At 49.2% G+C, this 26,448-nt stretch overlaps 1 protein-coding gene across 1 annotated transcript in view; it reads left to right on the forward strand.

The window, feature by feature from the left end:
* Positions 1 to 13,060: 13,060 nt before the first annotated feature.
* The window catches only part of LOC144724978 (solute carrier organic anion transporter family member 5A1-like), a 31,396-nt gene continuing 18,008 nt past the window's right edge, over positions 13,061 to 26,448 (forward strand). Inside the window, exons 1-2 of the mRNA XM_078604347.1 lie at positions 13,061 to 13,613; positions 18,410 to 18,634. Of these exons, the coding sequence (XP_078460473.1) occupies positions 13,061 to 13,613; positions 18,410 to 18,634 (778 nt within the window). The remainder of the gene's footprint in view (positions 13,614 to 18,409; positions 18,635 to 26,448) is intronic.

Below are 26,448 nucleotides of genomic sequence, written 5' to 3' on the forward strand. Positions count from 1 at the left end.
ATGCTGATAATAATGCTGCTGCTGCTGATGAGACTGGCTGCAGCTGGTGAAGGGCAACATTGGCACACGTGCAAACCGATTATTCTTTTAAATGATAAATCCCTTGTATGGAACACGGCGCGTGGCATGCCAGCGACGTGGCGTGGTTGGCAAGGGGTGTGCGTGGATCATCCTCCATGCACCTGGGGGCCCACTGGTACAATTGTACCGGCTTGCACACTCGAAAACTAGGCCACCGTGGCTTGCAATGATTCTTATAATCCAATAGTTGCTATTACTTATTCACACAGGAAAGCCACACCGAGTCGGAAGACTGGTTTAATCGCTGCGTTGGGGACGTTTGGCGAACGTCAATGGCGTTGTGTGCGTTTGGCTTTTGGTGGAAAGCAGAGAACCCGGACCAAAAGCTCGCGGAGAGCAGGGGGGAGACCATACAAACTCCACGCAGAAGGGTGTTCGGGTCAGGTTCGAACCCTGGTCCTTCATGCTGTGAGGTTACAAATGTTACCACTGCTTCACCCTGCTAATCGTAATGTCCATGTCTGCGCGCTGAGCCAGTTGCAAATGAGATCTTCGGTATGAATACAGGCAGCCGCATTTAAGAGATATTTTTATTTATTTATCGGGAGTTTTGACTGAATCTGAATGTTTTTTTTCAAGAGGATACTGCACCGGGACATTTGGACAATGCTTTCGTGAACTAAGCAATTAATAAATAATGCTATTTAATTACCCAGGAAAGCCTAACTGAGTCTCAGACTACAGTATTTTCCATGAAGGTCCTGCATTTGAAATGTTTGGCCGATTCCCCCACAGTGATTCGCATATCGGGGGAAACTGGAGTGTCCCGGAGAAAGACCTCTGCACGCGACGGAATAGCGCTCACATCGTCACACAGACTCAAGAAGCCACCGCTTGCATTGCCATCTTCTAGACACCCCATAGCCCTCGTCGACAATATCTGGGATTCCCAATTTTTTCGGCACTGCCTCCTACAGCAAAAAGCCTCGTCGTGATCTACCAACCCTGCCTCTGCGTCGCCGGATTGCAAGGGGGCGTGCATCGTAGCAACGGCCAGCTCCGCTCATTTCAAATGTTATTTTTTCGATTTTAAGATTTCGTGACTGCAGGGATTCATCTTCTTGGTTCTTTCGGTAAAGTCACGTAGAATGGAAATAATAAAATAATAAAAAATAAAACATAATAAAATAATTCTCACGACGTTTCGGCCACAACGCAAGCAGCCGTCCTCAGGTGATGAACAGGTCTGTCGAAACGTGAGAATTATTTTATTATGTTTTCTTTTTTTATTTCCATTCTACGTGACTTTACCGAAAGAACCAAGAAGGGTTATTTTTTTAAATTTACCTAACCACAAATCGCCCGCTTTCACGGGCAGGTTTCCCATCGCATCTCGCGCCGACCCCGATCCCGCGCTGCCATCGCACATCGGCCGTTCTGTGCACGCGCCGTCCCTGTGAAGCTTGTGAAGGTCACGCGTCGCGCCCCCAGCTCGCTGCCATGCACTACAACCTGCATTACAGTGACGGCTATATTGAGCCGTGCTCTTGGGGGGGGGGTGGGGGCACATCTGTACTGCCGCTATGAAGAAGAGGCGGCCAGGGAGCGCACGCAGCCTGCACGCACACGCGCGCACACACGCGCGCACACGACAAAGATCCCCCAATATAGCCTCAACAGACTGTAGGGGCAAGTGCTGTTAGCGAGCACCTATGAAGGCCGCAACGGTACACGAGAGGGTGGGTGGCCAACACCACGCCCGACCGCCTTTGTCTCCCTAGTGGTGATGTTTACACACCGCACCAGGTACTCATTTGAGGCTGAGTCGACCTAGGAGAGGCCCAGGACCGGTTCAGATAATCGTCACTGGTGTTGGCCGTGAGCGGGAATCGAACGCGGGTCGCAGGGTTCATAGCGCAGCGCGCTAACCGCTACACTACCGCTCCCCACACACGTGTGTGTGTGAGTGTGCGTGTGTGTGCGCGCCTGTCCGTTTCCTCGCGCGCGCCCGTACCTGCTCGAGCGCGCGCGCGTGAGTTTTTCGTCCACGGGGAGCGCTGATAACGCTGCGGTTTGCGCATCGCACTACGAGGCCGACGACTCGAGTTCGATTCCCAACCAGGGCGAGCTTCGGTGGCAAGCGCTTTCGGAATCTGGCCTGGGTCGCTCGCCCCGGGTTCACTCGGCCTCGTATGATTACCTCGTACTCAATGACGCATCTCGTGCACCGTGCAGACCTTAACAGGTGCTCGCTAACATCACCTTCCCACAAATGTCTGTTACGGCTCGCAGGGGGATTCTTTGTCTTGGACTGCTAGTGGAGTGCTTAATGTGTTGCGCTGCGAACCCGGGCCACCCGAGTTCGATTCCAGCTCACGGCCACCACCTGTCATATTTATCTGAACCGGCCTCTCCAAGGTCGACTCAGCCTCAAACGAGTACCTTGTACGATGTGTAAACATCGCCACTTGGCAAACAAAGGCGACCGGGCGTGGTGTTGGCCACCCACCCCCTCGTGTTCCGTGTCCGTCTTTATAGATGCTCGCTAACAGCACTTGCCCCAAACGTCTGTTAAGGCTATCCAGGGGATCTTTGTCTTTGGGGGCTGGAGGGACTTAGACCTCCCTCTCCCCCCCCCCCTGTTAAATTGTACTCATGTAAGGCTCAATGGGTCTAGGGGGCCACAGAATGGGTTCCAATGGCGTGTGCCGCTGACGATACGCGCGCGATGGATTTGACGTTGTGTTGCTGCCTATCTCAAACGCTTCAACTATCAGAATCTTTACTTAGACTGCAGGAGGAATCCGATGAGCTATGAAGCTCTTTTCCACAGACGTACATTACGGTTACGATGATGACGTCACTTGGCCCCCCCAACCCCAAATTGAATAAGGGAGAGAAACTGCGATAACTGATGGTAGCATTCCATAGGACACTTTGCCCATTTGTATTGTATGTGCCTGCTTATCTACGCCACCATGTTTACGCATGAATTATGCAATATCATAACATGGGCAAATCCGTTGAGCCTGGATTAACGGGGCTCTCGAAATGGAAATGTCGTGTTGTTTTTTGTACGCTAAGCAGATGTGTTTCACTTTTCATTCTACTTACTGTTGGCGGCAAATCTGTAATCTGGTCTCTGTCTATCCAAGACGAGTTTCGGTGGTCCGTTGGTGCCTCTGCCATCACGCTGGCCACGTGCACGGTTGTCGTCCAGTTGCCGCTACGGGTAGAATATATGAATGGCGTGCGATCCCCACTCGCTCTCTCTTTCTAATCGCCTAATCCAAACAATTGAATGCTTTGCGACTCGCAGATGGCAGTGAGGTGGTGGTTGTCGCCGAGCTCTTCATTCTGGCCATTAACACATTCAGGTCACGCCCTTTCAAACAACAGCAAAATCATTTTTTTTGCGGATGTTTGGTGTATGGCTCATCCCTCGTACGACATTTGGTGCTCTGTCGTCATAAGCAGGGTGTTGGGACTAATGCGTTTTAATAAATCATTCATAGAACACATCATTCTGTCCACCCAGCAGAATAGAATGCGTTCGTAGAATTACTTAGTTTAAAAATGAGAAAAAAATGATGGCAACGTCGCTGATACAACAGGCATGAAGCACACAGACACGTGGGCATCGTAATGAATGTCTCCGAGTGCTGATTACAAACGTGTTCTTTACGCTATTGCCGGCTGATTGGCTACACGAGGATGCCGCCACAGTGGTGGAGCGGGGCTTGGTTGGCAGCGTGTTGGACTCGCAGTCGCGGGGGGTTCGACTCAATTTCCCGTCGTGACATTTGAAACAATTTGGGGCAAGTTTCCTAAATCCCCCCCGAACACCCCCCCCCCCCACCGCCGGCTCCGTCCACGCAGGGGTGTAACTGCCAATCAGTTGATCGGCAGGTCACGTGTGATGGGGTGAAACGTGGGTACCCGCACCTTTTCCAGAGCTTGGGTTTGTTGGCCAAAGTTCATCTCGAGGAGCCCTCTTGAGCTCCCTCTCGTCGAGAGGACTTTCCACCGGAATTGGCGTGGGCCAGCAGTGTCTTGGCTGCACCTTTACGCTTGTATCATACCCACTGGACGGCGATAGTTTAACATTCATTTTGATTTGTGATGTCCGGCCCTCTGTGAATCCACCGCCGAAGGGAGGACTTCCCATTTCGTTTCGGTCATCGGGGGAAGTCTGATCCGTACTTCATAACGTTGGTCAGAATGGGTTGGTGGAAGGGGTTAGGTGGTGGCCAGGAGCGGTTCGGATATTACGCGCTACTGATGTTAGCCGTGGCAGGGAATCGAAGTTGGGGCGCTGGGTTCATAGTGCGGTGCAATAACCATTGCAAACCTCATTTAACTTTAAAAAAAGTGATTCCTGCTCAAATACGCATTGATGCTCATCTCCTGTATACAGCGCAGGGTCAGTGGTGGAAATTCCACATTCATATGGCAGGGGTGAGTATATCCATAGGACATTCCTACAAAGTGGTATATATTTTATCGACCCTGGAGCGATGATGGGCTGATCCAGCTCGCCGGTTTATGTAACACTTTAACATTAAACAACCAATCGACATATCTATATATAATGTAGCAATTGTGGGTCCACATTATTTTCACGTCCGATTTACGGCGCCGTTGTTGACCACCCATAATATTACACGCGGTGCACACGTGTGTGTGTGTGTCTTGAATATGAGTTACGTATACATGAATGCCAGTGTACGGAAATGCATACACGTCGTTACTCGTGTTGTTCTTTAAACATGCAATACACAACGAATGTTAAGTTTGCTCGGTCAACAATGTTTATTTTCGAAAATGTTGCTCCTAATGCTGTTGACATTGCATTATCTGTTGTTGTTGTTTTGTTCCCATTAAGATCCCATTAAATGTATTCCATAAACATTAAAACACATTGCGTGCAGTTTCTCGTTCAATATCCACAACATATTGTGAGTCATAATGTCAAGGTTTCTGTTTCCCCCCCCCCAAATAATTCAACGTGCCCTCTCCATTGCCACTGGCAGTGCTTATTCAATCAGCACGTGACTCTCGGCCCGCTTCCTGAGGCCGACATCACTTCTATCTATCCCATGGGTCATGGCAAATTGGTATCCCCATTTTGTGGTGGTAAAATCTTCGCCGTACCAAAGTCCTTGAAGAAAATATAGCTTGCTTTTTAGCCCCGGTGAGTTTTTTTTTTTTAAATACGCCAGGTGTGTGTCTCGCCTTCACGGAGACAACCGGTTTTGCATTTTTTAGCAAGTGTAGCAACGGTCTGCTCATGCCAATTTCGGTCAATGAATATACCATGTTTCCGTTAAGCCTTACAAGTAGGGGCGGTTGAAAGTTATAAAGGCGCTCTATAAATATAAAGTTAGATACGATATCTGGGCAACTATCCCACGCTGAATCCGGTCCCAAAATGAGACACTTTTTTTTCTTTATGATACCCCATTGGCGTTGGCGCAGGAGCACAACAAACAAAAAGCGTCAACGCATGTGTCAATATTGTATTAAAAGGGATAACATTTTTACAATAATAACAGGCGACGTTTCGAGCGGAGAGATCAAACAGCACTCCCGTTCAAGGTTGCACACAAGAGGAGATATCGTATCGAACGCAACTTCAAGAGGTCTTGCATTAACATCTCTGACTCACGTGGCTTAAATGCACACTCCTGCGTAACCTTAGCCGCTCCGACGCTGCACAGAGGCTATTTCGCGTGCGTATCTGCTGACGGGCATCCGGAATAGATTGAATCCATGGGTCGTATTGGAAATTGAGCTGTATACGTATCTGACCATCGTGTTATCTACTTCCCTTCCCCCGTCGATGAGTTCTGTTTTCACCTAAGGCTACACGTGACTTCAGACCGATCATAACTCCAGTCTACTTGCCGTGGTGGAAATGTCTTAGTCGTCAAATAAAAGGCTGCTATGCCCCAAATTTTCGTCATCTCCGGTTTAACGCGGTTGGCTACCTACGGCGCCGAAAGCAGATCAACATACATACGTACAGATGGTCGTGACCGAGTGATTACAAATTCTAATGTTCTAGAGGGGACTGGAAAGCTGACATGAGTCATTTTACGCTGTGAACCCCAATGACATGTGCTCGATTGCCAGCTGAGGCCAACATCAGTGACGAGTGATTTCAGAACCCCTGCGGTGACCTACCCACACTGACCAGCGTGGTGAAGTATGATCAAGCAACCCTCATGATTGACACTGAATGGGAGGATCTTCAGCACCTCCGTTTGGCATGGTTGGCTATGTACGGCGTGAAAGAAGTTCAGCGTACGTACGTATAGCGATGGAATGAAAAAAAGACGTGAATTATTAGATTGGATTGTTAATGTATTATAGGCAATACGTTAACAGTATGAAGTATGTGTTAATGAGTACCTCTTACTATTTAATGGAAATTCACTTGTACCTCCCTGTTTATTTGGGGGGTGAGGGGGCGTGTGGGATACAATCTATCACTTGCCCTCCTCCCCCCGAGTCTGCCAAGAGGTTAGAAGGGTATGAAAAATAAGAATAGGTTTAACCCTTTTCTTATGAACATGCAAACAAACATGCTCTGATAATATACGTATTGTCTTTGAAATGTATTGGCCTACACCAGGTGAGAAGGGGTCAACAAGCCCCATTACCACCCTCCCATAAAGCTGTCGATGATCTACAACATCCATGACCACTGACTTCTACCAAGCAACGCAGTGGAGTGAGCCAGATTTGTGACACAATTGTACGCTTTGTGACACAATTTGTTACACGTTGGCAGGACGCTAGATTAATATACAGTGAAGCGTCTCTGAGGTGGACACCGGGCAGACAGAATTGTGGGTATGAAAAAGTAACAAAAATTACTTCTGGGATGAACGCTGTTCGCGTGCCAATGAAGTTGCGAGTCGAAGGGAAATGCTAGCTCTTGTACAGTAAACCTCTCAACGGCATGCATGGTTCAGCCAGAATTTGCAGAATTAAATTATTGAAAAAAACGTCTGGGATGAACACTGTCCATGTGCTAATTAAGCTATGAGCGTACGGACGTGGCAAGCTGCAATCATCCACACCGGGCGACCAAGAGCCTGGGTCACCGCTTGCTTCCCGCCATCTTTCACTCACCTTTTTCTCTCGTATGGCAGTTTAGAATATTTGTCCTAAAACGGCGAGTGAAAGGCGTTCACTGAATCAAAACTTATTTTGTTACGCTTGCAAAGTTAAATACATTTCATTTCTTTGAAAAAATGCGTATACTTGGATATCTAATGAATCAAACCTGCAGAATTTTGGAGAAAATAATGTTAGTAAGGGCATCATTAGTGGATCAAGTGGGGGGCTGACACAATCGGGAAACTCGCTACCCCAGGCCGAATCGATCAAAATCAAGTTTTCCAAATAAATTGCTGTAAACATTTTTCTTTAAACAAATCCCTTTAACCTTCCACGTCCCGTGAACCACATGTGGTTCATGGCGACGGTGACTCGGATTGAATTGTCGTGATGCTTGAAGTGTTAATGGTAAATATTAAATGAAAATAAAACTATTTAGTTTGGCTGATTACGTTATTCGGTGGTAATTAAATGTACGCGTTAGATTTTAAGTGCTAGGTGTTACTTGTAAATGTGATTTAAGATTGGTAATTTTATCAATTATGCCTGACATTTGCCGTGCCCAGATGGTGACCCTCCTCCAATTAGTCTGGCTCAGAGGAAGCCAATGACAAATGATGGCGGCCATATTGTATTTCAATATGGCTGCCCTTACCCAATACACTAACTAAAAACTACACTTATATGAGTCACATAGGAGGCTGATTTATGTGGCTCTACCCACGTTTTTGTAGCCCAGGATTTAAATAGGACACTAATGCATCATAGAAACATACGTTCACCAGTAAGCAAGATGGCTGCAGTGAATTCCACCAACAGGGAGCACTGCTGAAACGCATAGAGAACTGCATACCAAGCAAGTTTTTGTTGTTGTTGCATTTGTTTAATCACGGTTGCTGAGCAATGGTCCAGAGGCCCAAAATGTCCAGCGATGAGCAGCAGGAAGAAGAAAGGAGGAGCGTCTGGTCGCCAAGGGCAGGAAGGGGAGGAGAAGGAATGACACGGTGAAGATGTCGCAGCACAAGACGGGAATGAATAGTGGGAGAAGTGAGGTGCACGGAGAAGCAGCGTCTGTTTTCACAGAAGGAGGGCGGGGAGACGGGGAGGATTCAGAATGGCAGTCGCCACACAAGTCACGTGATTTACCGGAGGCTTGAGCTGATTTAGATTCATAGATTTATCGGGATAGCTTGACAAGCGTAACGTGCGTTTCAATTGTATTACAGCGAACAATTTGCTTTATATTGCGACCTGTGTATGGCGCTAGAAATATGTGGCACTATTTGAGCCATATTGGCACAAGACAGAGAGGAAAGTGGAAACAAATGACGAAATGTGCAGTGGACACCTGACGGTCTTCTTGGTTCTTTCGGTAAAGTCACGTAGAAGGGAAATAATAAAATAATAAAAATAAAACATAATAAAATACAATTCTCACGACGTATCGGCCACAACGCAAGCAGCCGTCCTCGGGTGAAGAACAGGGCTGTTGGAAAGACAGCGTCTGAAGCACTGTTCTTCACCTGAGGACGGCTGCTTGCGTTGTGGCCGAAAAGTTCGTGAGAATTGTATTTTATTATGTTCTATTTTTATTCTTTTATTATTTCCCTTCTACGTGACTTTACCGAAAGAACCAAGAAGATGAATCCCTGCAGTCACGAAAGCTTGAAATCGACACCTAACGGGTTTATCTGCCCATGGGATCGTGATGATGTATGTTCAACTTCTTTCGCACCGTACGTAGCCAACCGTGCTAGTGCTAAGCGGAGGTGCCTGTACCTATCTTGCTGCAACCGTGTGAACGTGGCTCCACGCACGATCCATCGTAACTTGTGGGCGTTGTGCGCGCGCGTGCTACAGCGATTACTAATTGGCGTAATTGGACAGTTTATTCTGAATCAACCCGGGTCGTTTAATTATAGCACACGCAATCACGCAATCACTCGGCGGCCTGGCGAGATGCAGCAGTTCAGAAACGCTGCCCTCTCGTTTCCCCTGGCCCAGGAGCCATGCGGCCACATCCGTCAGACTCTAGGCGCGATGAAATATTATCTGGCGAGCACGTACTGTTAGCAACACAAGCGCCACATACGGTCGAGGGATGGACGCACCGAGCAAAAATCACGCGCTATTGATTTTGGCGTTGACGAGTATTAAGCGACTGTATTTGAGGCTGAGTTGACCTAGGGGAAACCCAAAACCAGAGGCGGAATATGCAGGGTGGTCCAGATGTCTCGTGACCTCCAGTGTTGTTGTAAACGTTCGTGCCCGACCCTTCTGGACTTCTTTGAAAAAGAGCTTGGTAGCTAATCGGATGCCTCCATTATAAACACAGATTCTGATTAATTGACCCGGATAAACCTTGCTTTAAAAAGATTAAGTTTTAGAGAATTAAATGGGGGTCACAAGACATCTGGATCAGCCTGTACTTTTCAAGTATCGTATTCTTCGGATTACAAGACAAACTTACCCCCCCCCCCGTCTTAGAATCCCTATAATAAACAGACACATTTCAATGTCTAATTCTAGATTTGAAGCTTTCGTGACTGCAAGGATTCATATTCTTAGGTTTTTTCGGTAAAGTCACGTAGGTAAAAACATTAAAATTAAAATTAATAAAAGTAAAATAAAATAGAAATCACGACGTTTCGGAGGCAACACAAGCTTCCACCTGAAGACGGAAGCTTGTGTTGCCTCCAAAACGTCGTGATTTTTATTTTATTTTACTTTTATTAATTTTAATTTTATTTTTTTACCTACGTGACTTTACCGAAAAAACCTAAGAATATGAATACATTTCAATGTCACATTTTTTGAACCCACGCAAATATTTGGCCGGCTCGGTTGGAGGCATAAGCTCGCAAACCCTCGATGATGCCACCCTGCGCCAAAAATCATCAGCCCACACGTCTGAGCCACGTAAAGCGTCAGGGGCAATGCCGCGTGATAGCGAGCGCCTATTGAGTCCGACGCCGCGAAGCCGCTGCCATTGCCAGCAGCGACGACGACAAATCCACGTTCCCATTTCATTTCCCCAGAGGCGAACACCCACATGCAGGAAGCTCCTATTTTAGACCAAGACTCGGGCTGAGATTAGACAATTTACGACCAAATAGCAATTGCACCGTAGCCTCGGTGGGCGTGCGAAGCTAAACCATTGTCCCAAAGCGTCCTCCACCGTCCCACGTGCTCGGTGTGCTGTGAGATCGTACGTACAGTACACGTGCTCAGCACTTAACGTACATCAATTACAGGGAATTACCCAACCCCAGACACACTCACACACTCACACACCCTGGGGGCGGGGGGGTGTGTGACCTGGTGTAAAGTGTTCAGTGACGTGCCGGGCTTGGTGGATGTTCTTGGAATAAGCCGACCGGTGTGTGTGCTGTGCTGTGTGTGTGTAGTGTTGTGTGTGTGTAGTGATGTGTGTGTGTAGTGTGTGTGTAGTGCTGTGTGTGTGTTGCTCTGTGTGTGTGTAGTGTTGTGTGTGTGTGTGGTGCTGTGTGTGTAGTGCTGTGTGTGTGTAGTGCTGTGTGTGTAGTGCTGTGTGTGTGTGTGTGTAGTGCTGTGTGTGTGCAGTGTGTGTGTGTGTTGCTGTGTGTGTGTGTAGTGTTGTGTGTGTGTAGTGTCTGTGTGTGTAGTGTTGTGTGTGTGTAGTGCTGTGTGTGTAGTGCTGTGTGTGTGCAGTGTGTGTGTGTGTTGCTGTGTATGTGTGTAGTGTTGTGTGTGTGTAGTGTGTGTGTAGTGTGTGTGTGTAGTGTGTGTGTGTAGTGTGTGTGTGTGTAGTGCTGTGTGTGTGCAGTGCTGTGTGTGTGTAGTGCTGTGTGTGTGTGTAGTGCTGTGTGTGTGTGTAGTGCTGTGTGTGTGTAGTGCTGTGTGTGTGTAGTGCTGTGTGTGTATAGTGCTGTGTGTGTAGTGCTGTTTGTGTGTGTAGTGTGTGTGTGTAGTGTGTGTGTAGTGCTGTGTGTGTGAGCAGTGTGTGTGTAGTGTGTGTTTGTAGTGCTGTGTGCGTGTAGTGCTGTGTGTGTGTAGTGCTGTGTGTAGTGCTGTGTGTGTAGTGCTGTGTGTGTGTAGTGCTGTGTGTGTAGTGCTGTGTGTGTGTGCAATGTGCTGTGGGTGTGTGTGTCGTCACAGTAGTGAGAGAGAGAGAGAGGGGGGAGAGCGCGGGTGGTGGCCAGGGAGAGGGAAGAGTCACACGCGCTCAGTTGTTCCTCTACAAGTCATGGGAACGCACGTGCTGGTAGCCGGGGTTTTAATATAGCTCTGCTAACACAGAGACAAAGATCCCCCGTATAGGCTTTATAGGCTTTTTCGGGGCAAGTGCTGTTAGCAAGCGCCTATGAAGGCCGGCACGACACACGAGCGGGTGGGTGGTGGTCAGCACCAAGCCCGGCCGCCTTTGTCTCCCTAGTGGCGATGTTTACAAAGCGCACGAGGTACTCATTTGAGGCTGAGTTGACCTAGGGAAGGTCCAGGACCGGTTCAGATTATCGCCACTGATGGTGTTGGTGACCGATAGCTGGGTTTGTAGCACACTACCGTTCTCTGCTCTGGTTAGAACAGGACACATACATACATATGCCCTGTGCGAAGGCTTAACAGTCTTTTGGGGCAAGTGATTTTTCGCGACTTTATTTATACGAGCACAATACGCACGCACATATCGCTGCGCGCAGCCAACCAACAACAAGCCGCTGTCTGCACCGAGCCGAGGTGACAGGCACGGCACGTAAAGCGAAAATAAGAATATACGCTACAGATTTTAATATTTTAAAATAGGCTGAGATGGGGGTGTTCTTTTTTAAAGTAGGATATTTTTAATCTCGCTAATGAAGACGTGCAGAGTGCCGTTCGTTTTTTTTGTTTCCTGTTGTCGATGTACTCTTACAGCACTTGATTTAAAATGCTACCTATTCTGAGCGCAGTCAATTTGATTTGATCGTGAACGGCTTCAAATGACGGCGCCAACACTCAAGGATGTGACGACGACGACGGCGATGATGATGATGATGGTGATGTGATGATAATGGCTTGGACGACGCGAATTGCAGCACGATGCCTCGCTGCGTAACAGCCAAAGCCCGATCTGCACGAAACGAGCAAAGTCCTCGCGGATAACGGACGGACGCCTGCTGTTGCTGCTGCTGCTGCTTCCCCACCGTGAAAGTCACGTGCCGTCGTGCGCGGAACATCGGGACGGAGTGACCTCATCGGCCGTCTGGACGCAGCACAAGCGACACGTGGCGAGCGCGTTCTGGAGGAGGTGGTCCCCTTTGCGCTAGACGTCTCGGAGCTTGAGTGGAGTTGAGAGGAGCGCTGTTGGCGGAGGGCGTTGCGTTGAGACGGAAAGTGGCAGAGGAAGAGGGGGAGGACGCGGCAAGATGCCCTGGCAGGGTGTTTGGAAGAAGCATGTGACCGAGAGTTCATAGGGCTTGAGGGTCGAGAGAGAGAGAGAGGGAGAGAGGCGGGAAGGTCTGGGCGGAGAATTGCTGCCGGAGTTGGACAGCGACTTTGAATGCTAGATATGAGTGGAGAAATAAGTGGCGGAGCAATTGGACTGAGTGGAGTTTAAAGAGCTACGCGTCATCCCGGCAGCTAGAGCGTAAGGCTGAGGACGAATAGCGAAGGAACTAAAGTGACAGATTTGAAAAGGCGAAACAAGTTGATGCGGATTTGAGCGAGCCGAGAGACAACGGTGATCTATCGTAGTGGAGGGATAGAGACACAGGAGTTAGCACGAAGGGACCGACTCAATGAGAAAGTTGAGCCATCTCTACCAACAGCACTGGGCAGAATAACAACAACAACAAGAACAACAAGAACAACAACTCTAAACACATCCCACAACGGAGACACTGACACGGGGGAGAGTTAGAGAGGGGGCTGGGGGTGGGGGGCTGACGGAGAGATGTCCACTCACAAAGAATCGCCGCTGTCTCCACACTCCGCGGGCGTCGGAGTTGAACCCAGCGGCCTTTCGACGCGCGGCTGCCGGTGCAGACGTCGCTTCGAGGACTCGCGCTGCTTCTTGCTCTCGATGTGCAGCCTCACGTTCGTGCAGGCGCTCATGGTGTCGGGTCTCCTCAACGGGGTCATCACCACGGTGGAGAGGCGCTTCAAGTTGCGCAGCTCCGAGTCGGGCCTCGTGGTGAGCTGCTTCGATGTGGGCAGTCTCTCCGTCGTCGTCTTCGTGAGCTTCTTCGGCGGTCGAGGTCGCAGGCCGCGGTGGCTGGCCGCAGGCGGGCTGCTCGTGGCCCTGGGAGCTGCCATATTTGCGCTGCCCCATTTCTTGACCAAGGGTAGTTCCTCCTCGTCATCATCGTCGTCGTCGCCGTCGTCCACGAACTTGGGTGACCTCGCAGGAGACTCGGGGATGCAGACTCCGTTGGAGTTGTGCGTGCCGACGACATTGGCGGAGAGTCCCAACGATTCCTCGCTCGGGGTCACCAAGGGACAGCCAGGTATGGAGAAAAAAACATCTCGCTGTTGTTGTATCGTCGTCGTAAACAACAACAACAACAACAACAACAACAATGTGTCAAAGGCGCAGCCCCTGCAATGGCTCGCTCACGCCTCGGCCCGCGGAAGGGCCTCACGCTCGAGTGAGCTGTCGAGAGCCACTCTGCAGGGTCACGAGAGGACCTCTCGTGACCAGACGTCGTCTTGGGAGAGGCGTGATGAGGTTTACCCAAAGCTTTGCTCACAATACCGATCGATTCACCGTGCTGTACTTATTTATATTGATGCACACACACACGCACGTGTGTTTGTGAATTATTAGTATTATCAGCAGCAGCAGTAGGAGTAGTCAATGATATTAGCAACAGCAACCCTGCAACCTTCTTCAAATGGAGTGGGAGGAGGGGGGGGGGAGATATGTGGGAAATACACCGTCAATGTTAAACTTGTGAGCAACGATACGATCTGTTCCTGTCCGTCGTGCAATGCGGCTCGAGTTGTCGCCAGCTGTGAATGCGAGCCAGAGGCTGCTTGCTCGCCGCATTGTCCCGAGTATACGACGCGCTTTTGCCACGTGTGTTGCGAAGTGTAAAGTTGGAGGTGCGTCTAATTCGATCGGTGCGTGTGTGTGTGTGCGTGGGAGAGAGAGAGAGACCGGGTTTAAATTTGATTAACTTTATTGACACCGGGGCACAAGTCAGCAGTTGTAGCAAAGATGTCAGCTCCTTTATCAGCAGCTCCGTCACCATCATCGTTACCGCTGTGGTCACCAATCTCAAAACTCTCAAGACCACCCGCCCCCCCAATTCCATAATTTATCTCGTAGCGTTTTGAGATATCCACCAGCAGGCTACTCCTGAAACCAACCAATCATAGAGACGTGTCGGATCAACTCTCCACCGTACGAAGTCTGAGATTGATCAGATCCCACGACACGCGTTATGCTGGCTGAAGCACGGCTGACAGGTCCTCAGCGCTGTGCCGGCTCATTGCTATGAGCCCTGAGTTACCTGGAGGCCCTCCTCGTGATTGGCCAAAGTCACCGTTCAACAGCTACAGTCACACCACCTCTACATAATAATAGGCTCAGTCAACCATTCTACACAACAAAGACTCATTTCCTGGCAGCGATTTCAGCCGCATCATCTCTACATAACAAAAACGCTCAGTCCCTTTTACACGCACCTTTACATCATCCGCACCTAGTTTACACAACAAAGGCTCATTCCTAGCAGCGTGCTTCAGCCGCACCGAACCTCACAAAAATAATATTCAGGGCCTACCTTGGCTCCTCCCACCCTCAACCAGTATATATATACAAATACTGTTCCTTGGAATAACTCTCACTTGATACAGCTATCGTGCTTGTGTTGCCTCCGAAACGTCGTGATTTTTATTTTACTTTTATTAATTTACATTTTTTACCTACGTGACTTTACCGAAAAAACCTATGAATATGAATACAGTCTTGAGCCTCCACACAATTTGTAAGCCTGCCTATTGTATTCGCAACGCACGTTCCTGATCAGGTTATATTTACCGAATTACACGTGATTAATTATTGTCGTCTAAAATGTAATTACGGATGCGTTTCGTGCGTGTGATGTTGGTTGAGCTTTTAATTACACATCAACACAGTCTAATAACGCACGTGCTGTGTGCAGAGGTGTGGTGCCAAGTTGCCATACTAGAGTTACACAGCACAACACATCCAAAAGCGCTGTTGCAGAGAATTCAAGCACCAAATATATTTGTTTTATTTAGTTTGTACTCATATTTTAATTATTATGTTCTGTTACACAGGGTGGCCCAAAAGTCAGGACACATAGGGTTGTTAGACTATATTTCTACTAGCAAATCACATAGGGTTATTCCATTCATTTTAACAAATGTTAAAACTCACCGCCATGGACATGGATACGTGCACGAATTCTCCTTTGAAATTTATTGAGATTTGTGTTGTTTTTAAAGATGAAGGTGTAATCTTTGAACATTTAGCAATTTTGCTTTGTCTCAATTCATTTAGGCTTCTTGGTCGAGATTTTTAAACGACATTTGAGGTGAGCCCTCAGGAAGAAGAAACCTTTAGATAAACTATGATAATAGATGCAATCTAACTTAAGGAATTAAACTAAATGTGTATTAATGCCAGTGTTAATATAAATTAAATATCCCGATGTGTCCTTACTTTTTGGCCAGCCTGTATATGGTTTTGTGTCGAACTAAGGAGCCATATCTAACAAAGATGTCCTTAGTAGTAGGTTTTTACCCTTTTAAACTGGTACAAACTGACACCTTTATTCAAGGAATCATGGTTGCAATAACCACAACCACAACAACACAAGTAGTCAAAAAAAAGCAAACAAAAAGAAGCAACTCTGATAATGATAATAATATGCACTGTCCTTATTAGAGTTGCTTCTTTTTGTTTGCTTTTTTGACTACTTGTGTTGTGGTTATTGCAAACATGATTCCTTGCATAAAGGTGTCAGTTTTGTACCAGTTTAAAATGGTAAAACCCTACTACTATATTTTGCCACTGGTAAAAGAGATCTCATAAAGATGTCCTTATCTGAAAAGAAAAAGAAAACATTCACCAGCATTAGTTCAAGCAAGCATGACATCGAATATCGTCACCGGTTTGCTTGCGTTGAGCCAAAGCTGCCAAAACCATGCACCCCCAGAGAATGCCGTGTGGCCGGTGGGACGTGAAAACACGACAATATTTTAAATAAAATCAAACACTCAATGTGGAGCCAGCTGAGAAGAAAACTAGCCGTGCCTATGCAAGTGTTAACGTCTCTCCAATCGACCCGTGGACACGTCACGTGGTCAAGAAAACAACAACACTTCTAAGGGGGCATCCATTTATTACGTACGCATGGAGGGGGGGTTAGCCCAATTGCGCTTGCGTATGGGGGGTCTACTGACAATGTAAGTACGCATAGGAAACGGGGGGGGGGGGGGGGGCTGGCGAAGCCTCGATAATAATTTGTCTAGATTGGCCTTCAAATGAGCCACAGTTCAGTGTCTTCAGCTGTCAGACAACACGTCCTGCCGGGAGAAGTTGGACTGTGGGAGAGGTGTCACTTGTATGCCACCCGTACCCCTGACTGCGAGCTATCACGCAGCTCAGCAAAATAAGTGGCCAGGGTACGCGACTTAATTCTTTAACGCAGCCTGCGGTGGACTATCTGTTTGCTTAAACACGTTAATATTATTAATCCTTGATGGTTTCTGCGTGGATTAAATATCGGCCGTTCTATCGGATTTGGGGGGGGGGGGGTGCGTCAAGCGGACGTACGCAGGTGGGTGGGGGTGTGTGAAAAGTACACGTGCGTACAGGGAGGGGGGTCAAGTTTTGACAAAATGTTGCGTACCTACTCAATGGATGGCCCCTAAACCGACCCGCAATGAGACAAACCACGCGGCGTAACAATTACGAATTGACCAGCCAGCGCATTATAGCTTCTTTTTCTTTTTTTTGGCAGGAGATTAGCAAAACAAATGATTTCAAGAAGCGTTTTATGCAACACTTTACCGTGAAAGTCACGCTGCGTGCCAGTGCGATGAGTCCATGAGCTCGCCGGCCGAACGCGCGGGTTTATTTGCGCAGTTGTGCGAAGTCCAATCCTCAGAAAAGGATTGAGGCCCTCTAGATGGACAGACTTACCGGATTAAATGTTTCTCCTCAAAACTAAATAAACACCAAAACAATATTTTACGTCGACTTATTCCGTGCTGCCCATTATTTGCTTGCTGTCTATGAGAGAGAGAATAACATCGAGGCGTGAGAGAACAGAAAAGAGTGGGAAAGGCGGCAGCCGAATGGAGATCCGGCACCCAAAAAAAATCCCCCACCGAGCTCTGCGGTCCTCTTTATACAAAGTTGTTACCGGCCAATGAATGCGAGTTTACATGACTACGTCAACGCATTCAATGCAGAGCACGGGTGTGCTCGGCTAGGGTCCCGCGCGCGGCAATGGCGCGCACACAAAAGTGGAAGGAAACAGGAGCAGAGGCACGCCGAGAGCCGGATTCGGAGACATTAAGAAAGACTTGGTGAAGGACGCGCAGTGAGATTGAACGAAGCAGGAACACCGGCCAGGGAGGGAGATACGTGGCATAAGTTTCAAGTTTCAAGTTTATTTATTTGGTATAGCCCTGTGAGACATTCGGCTCTTGAATCGCGTGCAACCACAACAAACAAAAAACAAAAACATGAACAAGAAAACATCTTAAAGTGAGTATGTGCAAACAGAAAATCCACGAAAAGACAGCATAATGATATTCGTCCCGTGTAGTCTCTGATGAGTTGGTTGAAAGGTCATATGATGATGATGGTGATTTGTGATTGCTTTTTGGGTAAGTTCACGTAACGATCTGGCAAAATATGTGTCGCTAAGACCCTCCACTACCCGGCACAGCCAAGCGAATTGCATTGTTACGTGTACAGGCGGAACGATGCGCCAATTACTGCTGTGTCAGCTCACCGTGGGGGATTTGAAGAACTCGACGAAAATTGAGCGATTAGATGCGTGACGTTTCGCTTGGAAGCTGCATCAAACTGACCCACCCAATATTTTACATCTGTGAAAATTATCTCACCAGATCCCTGCAGTCGAAACAAAGATTCCGATTCAGACATCGGTCAGGACAAGATCCAGGAAATCAGAATAAAAAAATACACGGGATTATGACGACGATTGTTGTGACGGCCACTGTCAGCCACAGGCCCTTTAGGTTCGTTGACCGATGTTCCCTTCCCTCCCTCTCCGCGTGTGTCCACGAGGAGCAGGCCTCGTCCACGCCCTCTCCCCGCTGGCTACGGCCACCGGGGGAGGCGAGTACGCGTGCGGTGTCGGCCTCCAGGTTGAGGGGGTCGGCGGCGAACGCACGATGGCCATGGCCCTGTTCGTGTTGGCCCAGCTGCTGGTGGGGATGGGCGCGGCTCCAATCTACACGCTGGGGCCCACGTACCTGGACGACAACGTGAAACCTGAGAACGTGTCCCTCTACCTGGGTGAGACGCCCTTTCTTCCCCGTGTGTCCCCTTGGCCGTGTTCCCCATGACGGCTGTCCCACCGTACCTGTACGAGCAGGTGAAATCTGAGAACGTGTCCCTCTACCTGGGTGAGACGCCATCTCTCCCCCGTGTGTCCCTTTGGCCGTGTTCCCCACGACGGCTGTCCCATCGTACCTGTACGAGCAGGTGAAATCTGAGAACGTGTCGCTCTACCTGGGTGAGACGCCCTCTCTCCCGCGTGTGTCCCCTTGCCCTTGTTCCCCATGACGGCTGTCCCATCGTACCTGTACGAGCAGGTGACATCTGAGGACGTGTTCCTCTACCTGGGTGAGACGCCCTCCCTCCCCCGTGTGTCCCCTTGCCCGTGTTCGCCACGACCGCCGCTCATTCCCACAGGGAAATGATCTGAGCTCAGCGGCGGCCTGACCAGGAGCGTAACCAGCGTGGGGGCCGACGTTGCCTTGCCCACCCGTGGCCACAGCTACGAGTTGTGGCCCCTTAGGCAACCGCCAAGAGATATGTTTTCGACAACGGTGTAAAAGAACAAAAACTTATTTAAAATACGGGTTGTTATTTTTTTGTATTATTATTATTAAAATGCTTTTGTTTTTGTTTCACGTATTATTTGAATTGAATTAGAGCAGTGAAGGTAACATTGCAACGAGGTACTACGGAGCTGTATTGGTTGGCTGCATTTTAGCGAAAGGCAGAGCGCCCCCACAGCGTTAAACGTTCGAGACCGTGAGCGTAACGACGGTGTGATTTAGGCAGGAGGAGTGGCTTCTAGATGTGCGACCGTGAGAAAAGAATCAAATATTTGGGCCCCATCTGACTGATTGCCGCACCCCCTGAGCTGATAATTTCGTGAGGACAACTGGGCATGTCCCATTGTGATCTGGGGTCTTGTGGCTCCATTTCCGTGGCCCCAGCGTGGCTCGCTATATCAATGGGGGGGGGGGGGGGGGGGGGCTGGTTGCAAGCGACGTCATTGGGAGGGGGGCGAGTGTCATCTTCCCACTGAGGGGTCACACCGTGTGTTCTTGATTTAAAACAATGACAAGAATAATAGATTTTTTTGCTTGGGATAGCATAACCTAACCCGGGCATATATGATACATATCGTAAAAAAAAAGTAAGATAATCCTCCTTTGGCCATGGATGGAAGGTGGTGAAGAAGGAGACGGAAATCAACTCGCAGGGCTTGGAGATCTCTATCTCGTCGTGTCCGTCTGTTAATGTGCACCCCCCCCCCCCCGGTCTCTCTATAGCTCTGTGTCCCCACTCATATTCTGTCCGCGAATGTTCAGCATTCCCGCGGCAGTCCCAGCCATGCTTGTGGCCCTTCCTGCCCAACACCCATCTGCCGACTCCCCCAAAGTCAGACCTGGCAGCGGTGTCCTGAATTAATCCGCTTTGGTGCCACGTGCCATGGGCATGTGGGAGGGCGAGCATCCCTGGCAGAGCAAACCCCCAATGCGTCGTCTGTCCTTCAAGCTGCTTTCCTCTGGCCCAAAGAGGTCACCGAGACCCCCTCGCTCCGTCACTATTCCCGAGTCGGCGCTGCCGTGCGCGCAAGCTCCCCGCGGGGTCGTATCGCCTTTCCCGAAACAAAGACAAAGATCCCCCGTGTAGCCTTGACTGACGGTTTGGAGACAAGTGCTGTGAGCGTGCACCTATGAAGCGGAGGAAGGGGGGGGGGCTTGTGTCTCCCCGGTTCTGATGTTTAAACGCCGCACCAGGTACTCATTTAAGGCGGAACCGACTTAGGGGAGGCCCTGGACCGGCTCAGATGATCGTCAGTGGTGTTGGTGGCCGTGAGCGGGAATCGAACCCGGGTCGCCGGGCTCGTATCGCGACGCGCTAACCGCTGCACGACCGCTCCCCACAAGGACACAAATACAAAGATCCCCCCGTATAGCCTGAACAGACTGTAGGGGCAAGTGCTGTTAGCGAGCACCAATGAAAGCCGGCACGGCACACGAGGGAGTGGGTGGCCAGCACCACGCCCGGCCGCCTTTGTCTCTATAGTGGCGATGTTTTACACACTTCAATTTGAGGCTGAGTCGACCTAGCGCAGGCCCGGAACCGGTTTAGATAATCGTCACCGGTGTTGGCCGTGAGCGGGAATCGAACCCGGGTTGCCAGGTTCGTAGTGCAGCGCGCCAACCGCTACACTACCACACCACAGAGCACACACACACACAGACACACACACACAGACACACACACACAGACACACACACACAGACACACACACACAGACACACACACACAGACACACAAACACACACACAGACACGTAGCTGCCGGTGCTGCTGCCCACTGCTGCTGTGGGTGCTTTGAGGATCGAAGTAGCTTTCTGTTTTTCCCTAAAAAAAAATCAATCGATGCCAGTGGACGGGGGGGGGGTCATGGAGCCACCTTAGCCAGTCAGCCTGGCGGGCAGCCCACCCCATGCAGACGCTAGCGTCGCTGGCGTACAGTCAAGTGTTGAGAGGCGTTCATTTATTCATGAGCATTTCCCATTGGTGTGTGTGTCTCTCTCTCGGTGGATGCCTGTGTCCAGTGAATGCGTGGTCTGGCCTTTCGGAATGTGTGTCCATATCTGCATGTGATGTGTGTGTGTGTGTGCGCATGTGTGTTTGTCAAACAATGTGTGTGTGTGTGTGTCTTTGTATTTGCCGGCCTCGAATGAGCACCTGGTGCGGTGTATAAATATCGCCACGAGGGAGACAAAAGCGGACTGGTTTGTGCGTGCGTGTGCATCTGTGGCATGGTTGTGTCTGCGGTCGTGCAGTGATCGAGCCGCTGCACTACTAAACCCGGCACCCCAGGTCGATCCCCGTTCATGATTAATAAGTGGTGAATTTTGTAACCGGTCCTGTGCCTCCCCTAGGTCGACTCAGCCTTAAATGAGTACCTGGTCGGTTGTGGTGTTTGCCAGTCACCCGCTCGCATGCTTTGCTGCTAAGAGCACTTTCCCCAACACAGTCTGTTAAAGCTGTATACGGGTGATCGATGTCTCTATCCTCGGTGTGTGTGTCATGTGTGTGTGTCACGTACGATCGCGAGTAACTGTCACGTGGCCTTCATCCACAAGGCACGAATCTCTTTAAACACATATGAAACTCCGTGGCCAACGCCAATCGACTCGCAATGTCCACGCACGTTTTGACCGTTCCACACAGAGTAAACGCAATCACGGGAGATGTTGAATTGGCTGTCCCGTATACAAAATATCGGTGCCAAAAAAAAAAAAACCCATGACATTAATTTTGCACGTATGGTTTGTTGTTGATGATTGTTATTGCTGTGTGCGGTGTTGCCCTGTCAACCACTGCGTTAATATTACATTCCTGCCAGCTGAAGGGCCCTGAAAATTCGTTCATAACCAATAGATACGAACGGGTTAGAAATAATTAAAACGTACAGCAGTTATTTTAATCACCCAAAATACATTAACTTTCCATCCGCCGATGAACTTGCACGCTTAATCATTGTATTCCATTGGCGTCTGCTTTTAACCAAGCATGCGAAATCACTGGTTTTTAAATCCTTTATATTAAGTTCGCTTGCTTGCTTAGGACCGTGCAAATCTTTCGCTCGTTTTTAACCCACTTCCCGTGATTCAATCGAGCTGACATTTTCCACACAGACTCGTTGAGCGTGAAAATTAATGTTCGTGAAAAAAAAATCCAACATTTTACACTTTTTAGGACAAAATTATTATATTTAATTACCAATTGCTTAATGGTGCAATGCAATCATCTGACCCATAGGTGGCAGCCATCTCAAGCCAGAGGACGAGAGGACTCTAGCCGCCACGCAATATTAAGGATTTATAGTGAAAAATGTTGTTTTTACGGGTTATACTTATTACCTTTCTGAGTCTCATCTGCACACCACGGATCTCTTAACTGGAACACGTGGACCGATTTTCAAGGCGGGGAGGGGGATGGGGGGGCAGTTTGATTGCATTAGCCAGGCGATTGTGTAATTATTATTTTTGTGTTGTGTATGAAAGTGATGTCCTTTATTAACCTGGGAGTGCCACACCGTGTCTCAAGACTTGTTCAGGCGGGTCCCTGCTCTGGAGTGATCGACCACCTCCATCAATGTGAGATTGGTTTCATGTGGGAGGAATCTCAGATATCTGGGGCGAGGGTGTTGGGGGGGGGGGGACCCGCCAAGGATACGAGAGGATATCACCTTAGAGTTTCGAACAATATCGATTAAAGAATCCATTGCCGCACTGCCATCCCCATGCCATTTCACAGCGCAAGCCTACAGCCTCAGGCAGACTTCCCCATCCGACGACTTGACCTGGCTTAACCCGCCTCAGCCTCCGAGATCCGACGAGACCTGCCCCACCTTTTCCAGGGGTTCATTTTGGCATCGGGTTTGCGATCTCCACCCATCTCTCCCTGCCCTTTGCTTGCCGTCACCGGACACCCCTGGACGCCCCTGCACACGAGGGGCGCCATCTCAAGCGCTGAAACGCGATCGTGAATCAAAATGAAACGGGACGCTGGTTTCGCAGGCGAGCCCGGCACCGTCAGCGCGTGCGTGCGTGCGTGCGCGCGTGTGTGCGCGCGTGTGCGCGTGTCTGTGAGCGCGCGTGTGTGTTTGCACGTGTGTGTGTGTGTGCGCGCGTGTGTGTGTGTGTGCGCGCGTGTGCGCGTGTCTGTGAGCGCGTGTGTGTGCGTACGCGCGTGTGTGTGAGCGCGCACAGCAATGTGGCGCATTGGGCCGGTCATCTCAGTCAGTCGACCCATGGGCACCTTCTGGGTCTGCCCCAAAACCTCCTTCCGGCGGGCGTTCGACACTTTCACGTGGCCTTAACGTGCACATAGCCTGGCACAAGCGCCGTGATGACGTCGTCGCCGCTTTGTGGCGAATGGCGGTTGTTGTTGCTGTTTGTTGTGCGCGCAGCGGCAGTCGGTTCGACGTCTGGGCGACCAGCTCGCGGCGCCTCTTGTCCCCATAGCAGCCGAGCTGCTCGTACACAGAGCGGGCCACGTGGTGCCACGGCAGTGCATCATCCCGCGGCTCGCGAGCGCTTTGCGCAATCGCCCCCAGGCATCGAGGATTGGAGGATTGAATTGTGAATGCCACGTGGGAGTCGCGATAATCCTCCACCGCACCCCCCCGTGACTTGATCGCAGCTGATATACATGTTCCCTCCCCCCTCCCCACCATCACCACTTCCCACCCATCCACCCTGTCCGACTTTGCTCTGAGCCCTGTCTGGTGTGCGATTTAAATATAGACGACTCGTGCGCGGTTTCATTAACTTCAAAAGGCATTGCACTTCGTCGCTCCGGTTAGAAGGGGCTCGCTCGAGTCGGGATGATGAGCGCGTTGCTGCGATGCTGCTGTCCGTCTTGCAGATGAGGGCGACTTTGGCCGCAGACGTGGGAGTAGAAGCCCTGAAGGACAGACGTGGTGGGGAAACGGGGAGGCAGACACCGAGACAGACACGGACAGAGAGAGAGAGACACACACGAACATATACACAGATAGAGATGGATACGAGAGATAGATACTGCAGAGACATCGATATTGGGGAGGACCGGGACCGGTTTAAATAATCGTCGCCGGTGTTGGCCGTGAGCGGGAATCGACCTCGGGTCGCGGGCTTCCACCTCTGTCCGTCTCTCTCCAAAATTAAATAAATGATCTGGCAATCACACGGAAATGAACACAAAGAGAAACAGACACGGAGTGAGAGAGAGACGCGCAAATACAAAGGAAGACAGCGAGACAGAGAAAACAGACAGACGTGGAAACAAACACAGGGAGAGAGACACAGACATGGAAAGATACAGAGAGAGATAGTCACGCATTGAAGTAGAATTACTCTAACAAAAAAACTACCATTCCAAATTAATATAATCACAAATTAACAAATGGGATATCGTGTAATTATTGTTTAACTATAGCCCTGAGCTTTCTCCGCAGGGTTGCCGGGCTCACTCTCCGTGATCGGGTGAGGAGTTTGGTAATCCGGGAGAACCTCAGAGTCGAGCCACCCCTGTTCCTCCGGATCGAGAGGAGCCAGTTGAGGTGGTTCTGGCACCTGGTAAGGATGCCCCCCGGTAGACTCCCCCTGGAACTCTACGGGGCAGCAGCAGCAGCAGCACGTCCTGCTGGGTGAAGGCCCCGGGGCTGGCCCAGGACCACGCTGCTGCTGCTGCTGGCGGGACGATGTCGCTCGGCTGGCCTGGGAACACCTGGGAATTACCCAGGAAGAGCCAGAGTCGGTGTAGTGTAGTAGTGTATAGTAGTGTAGTGTATAGTAGTGTTGTGTATAGTGTAGTAGTATATAGTGTAGTAGTGTATGCTGTATAGTAGTGTATAGTGTGTAGTGGTGTATATTAGTGTATAGTAGTGTATAGTGTAGTAGTGTATAGTAGTGTATAGTGTAGTAGTGTATAGTAATGTATAGTAGTGTATAGTGTAGTAGTGTACAGTAATGTATAGTGTAGTGTATAGTGTAGTAGTGTATAGTAGTGTATAGTGTAGTTTAGTAGTGTCATGCTGGAGTCTGTCGCCAGGGAAATAGAGGTGTGGACCATGCTACTCAACTGCCACCGCGACCCTTACCAGGACAAGCAAATTGAGAGTTCGCTAATTAACGAACTAAACCAACTACTACAACCTCCACCACCCGACAGAGCCTGTCAAATCGAGTTGTTTACATGGGGGAACATTTGCCACTCGAATTAGTTTTTTTGTTCAGCAAAACTGGCAAACTGGAGTCTACGCAATGCTCACTATTTGACCCTTCAGGTTTAGATGATTCGCTCGAGGTTCACACCCAGCATCATCAGGCGTGGATACACGCTCGGCTCTTGAGTAGAAGGGCATCCTGGTCTGGGTCCGTAACGAGGTGCCAATAAGTCACCAGGGCGGCCCGGGCAGGCGAATCAATCGAATAATTGCAGTTGCCTCAATTGGTTGTCCATTGGTAGGTTAGATTAGTTTAATCGTGTGAAGCCATTTAGCGGTTGGGTTAATGAGCAGGTTTTCCTAGATCAGGGGTGGGGAACGTCCGGCCCGCGGGTTGTATAAGGCCCGATTTGAAGCTTTCGTGACTGCAATGATTCATATTCTTAGGTTTTTTCGGTAAAGTCACGTAGGAAAAAAATAAAATTAAAATTAATAAAAGTAAAATAAAAAATAAAATAAAAATCACGACGTTTCGGAGGCAACACAAGCTTCCGTCTTCAGGTGGAACCGTCACAGCACGACAGCTGTATCAAGTAATATTTATTTTATTATATTTTTATTTTACTTTTATTAATTTAAAATTTTTACCTACGTGACTTTACCGAAAAAAATCTAAGAATACGTATAAGGCCCGTCAAATCATTTGGTGTGGCTCTGCCAAGGCAACCGCAGGCGGGACTCGAAATTCAACAAATCGAGGAGCAAACCTGGAAAAGCAGTTGCGAGTAGCGACATCATCAATACCAGCTAACGTCACACACCACACCAAAGAGAAGCAGTTCCAGCCATCACATTAGGGGTGTGAGTTAATAAAATGTTTGACCAAATATAACGGGCTAATTTTTAAGTTGATAATTTTGCATGGCCCGCGAATGATGTTATAAATATCCAAATGTCCCTTGGCAGAAAAAAGGGTTCCCCACCCCTGTCCTAGATTGTATTATGGTGTTATTGTGTTGGTCATTAAGCTGGATCTTTGATGCTGTTGGGATTTTATTTAAGGGTTCGTGGGTTAATTAAATTAAAGTTAGGAGGGAGGGGGGAGGATTAGCGTTTCACAGTTGTTGTTGACCATCGGC

The sequence above is a fragment of the Lampetra planeri genome, chromosome 22 (genome assembly GCF_965212315.1).
Source record: "Lampetra planeri chromosome 22, kcLamPlan1.2.h2, whole genome shotgun sequence".
Lineage (NCBI taxonomy): Eukaryota > Metazoa > Chordata > Hyperoartia > Petromyzontiformes > Petromyzontidae > Lampetra > Lampetra planeri.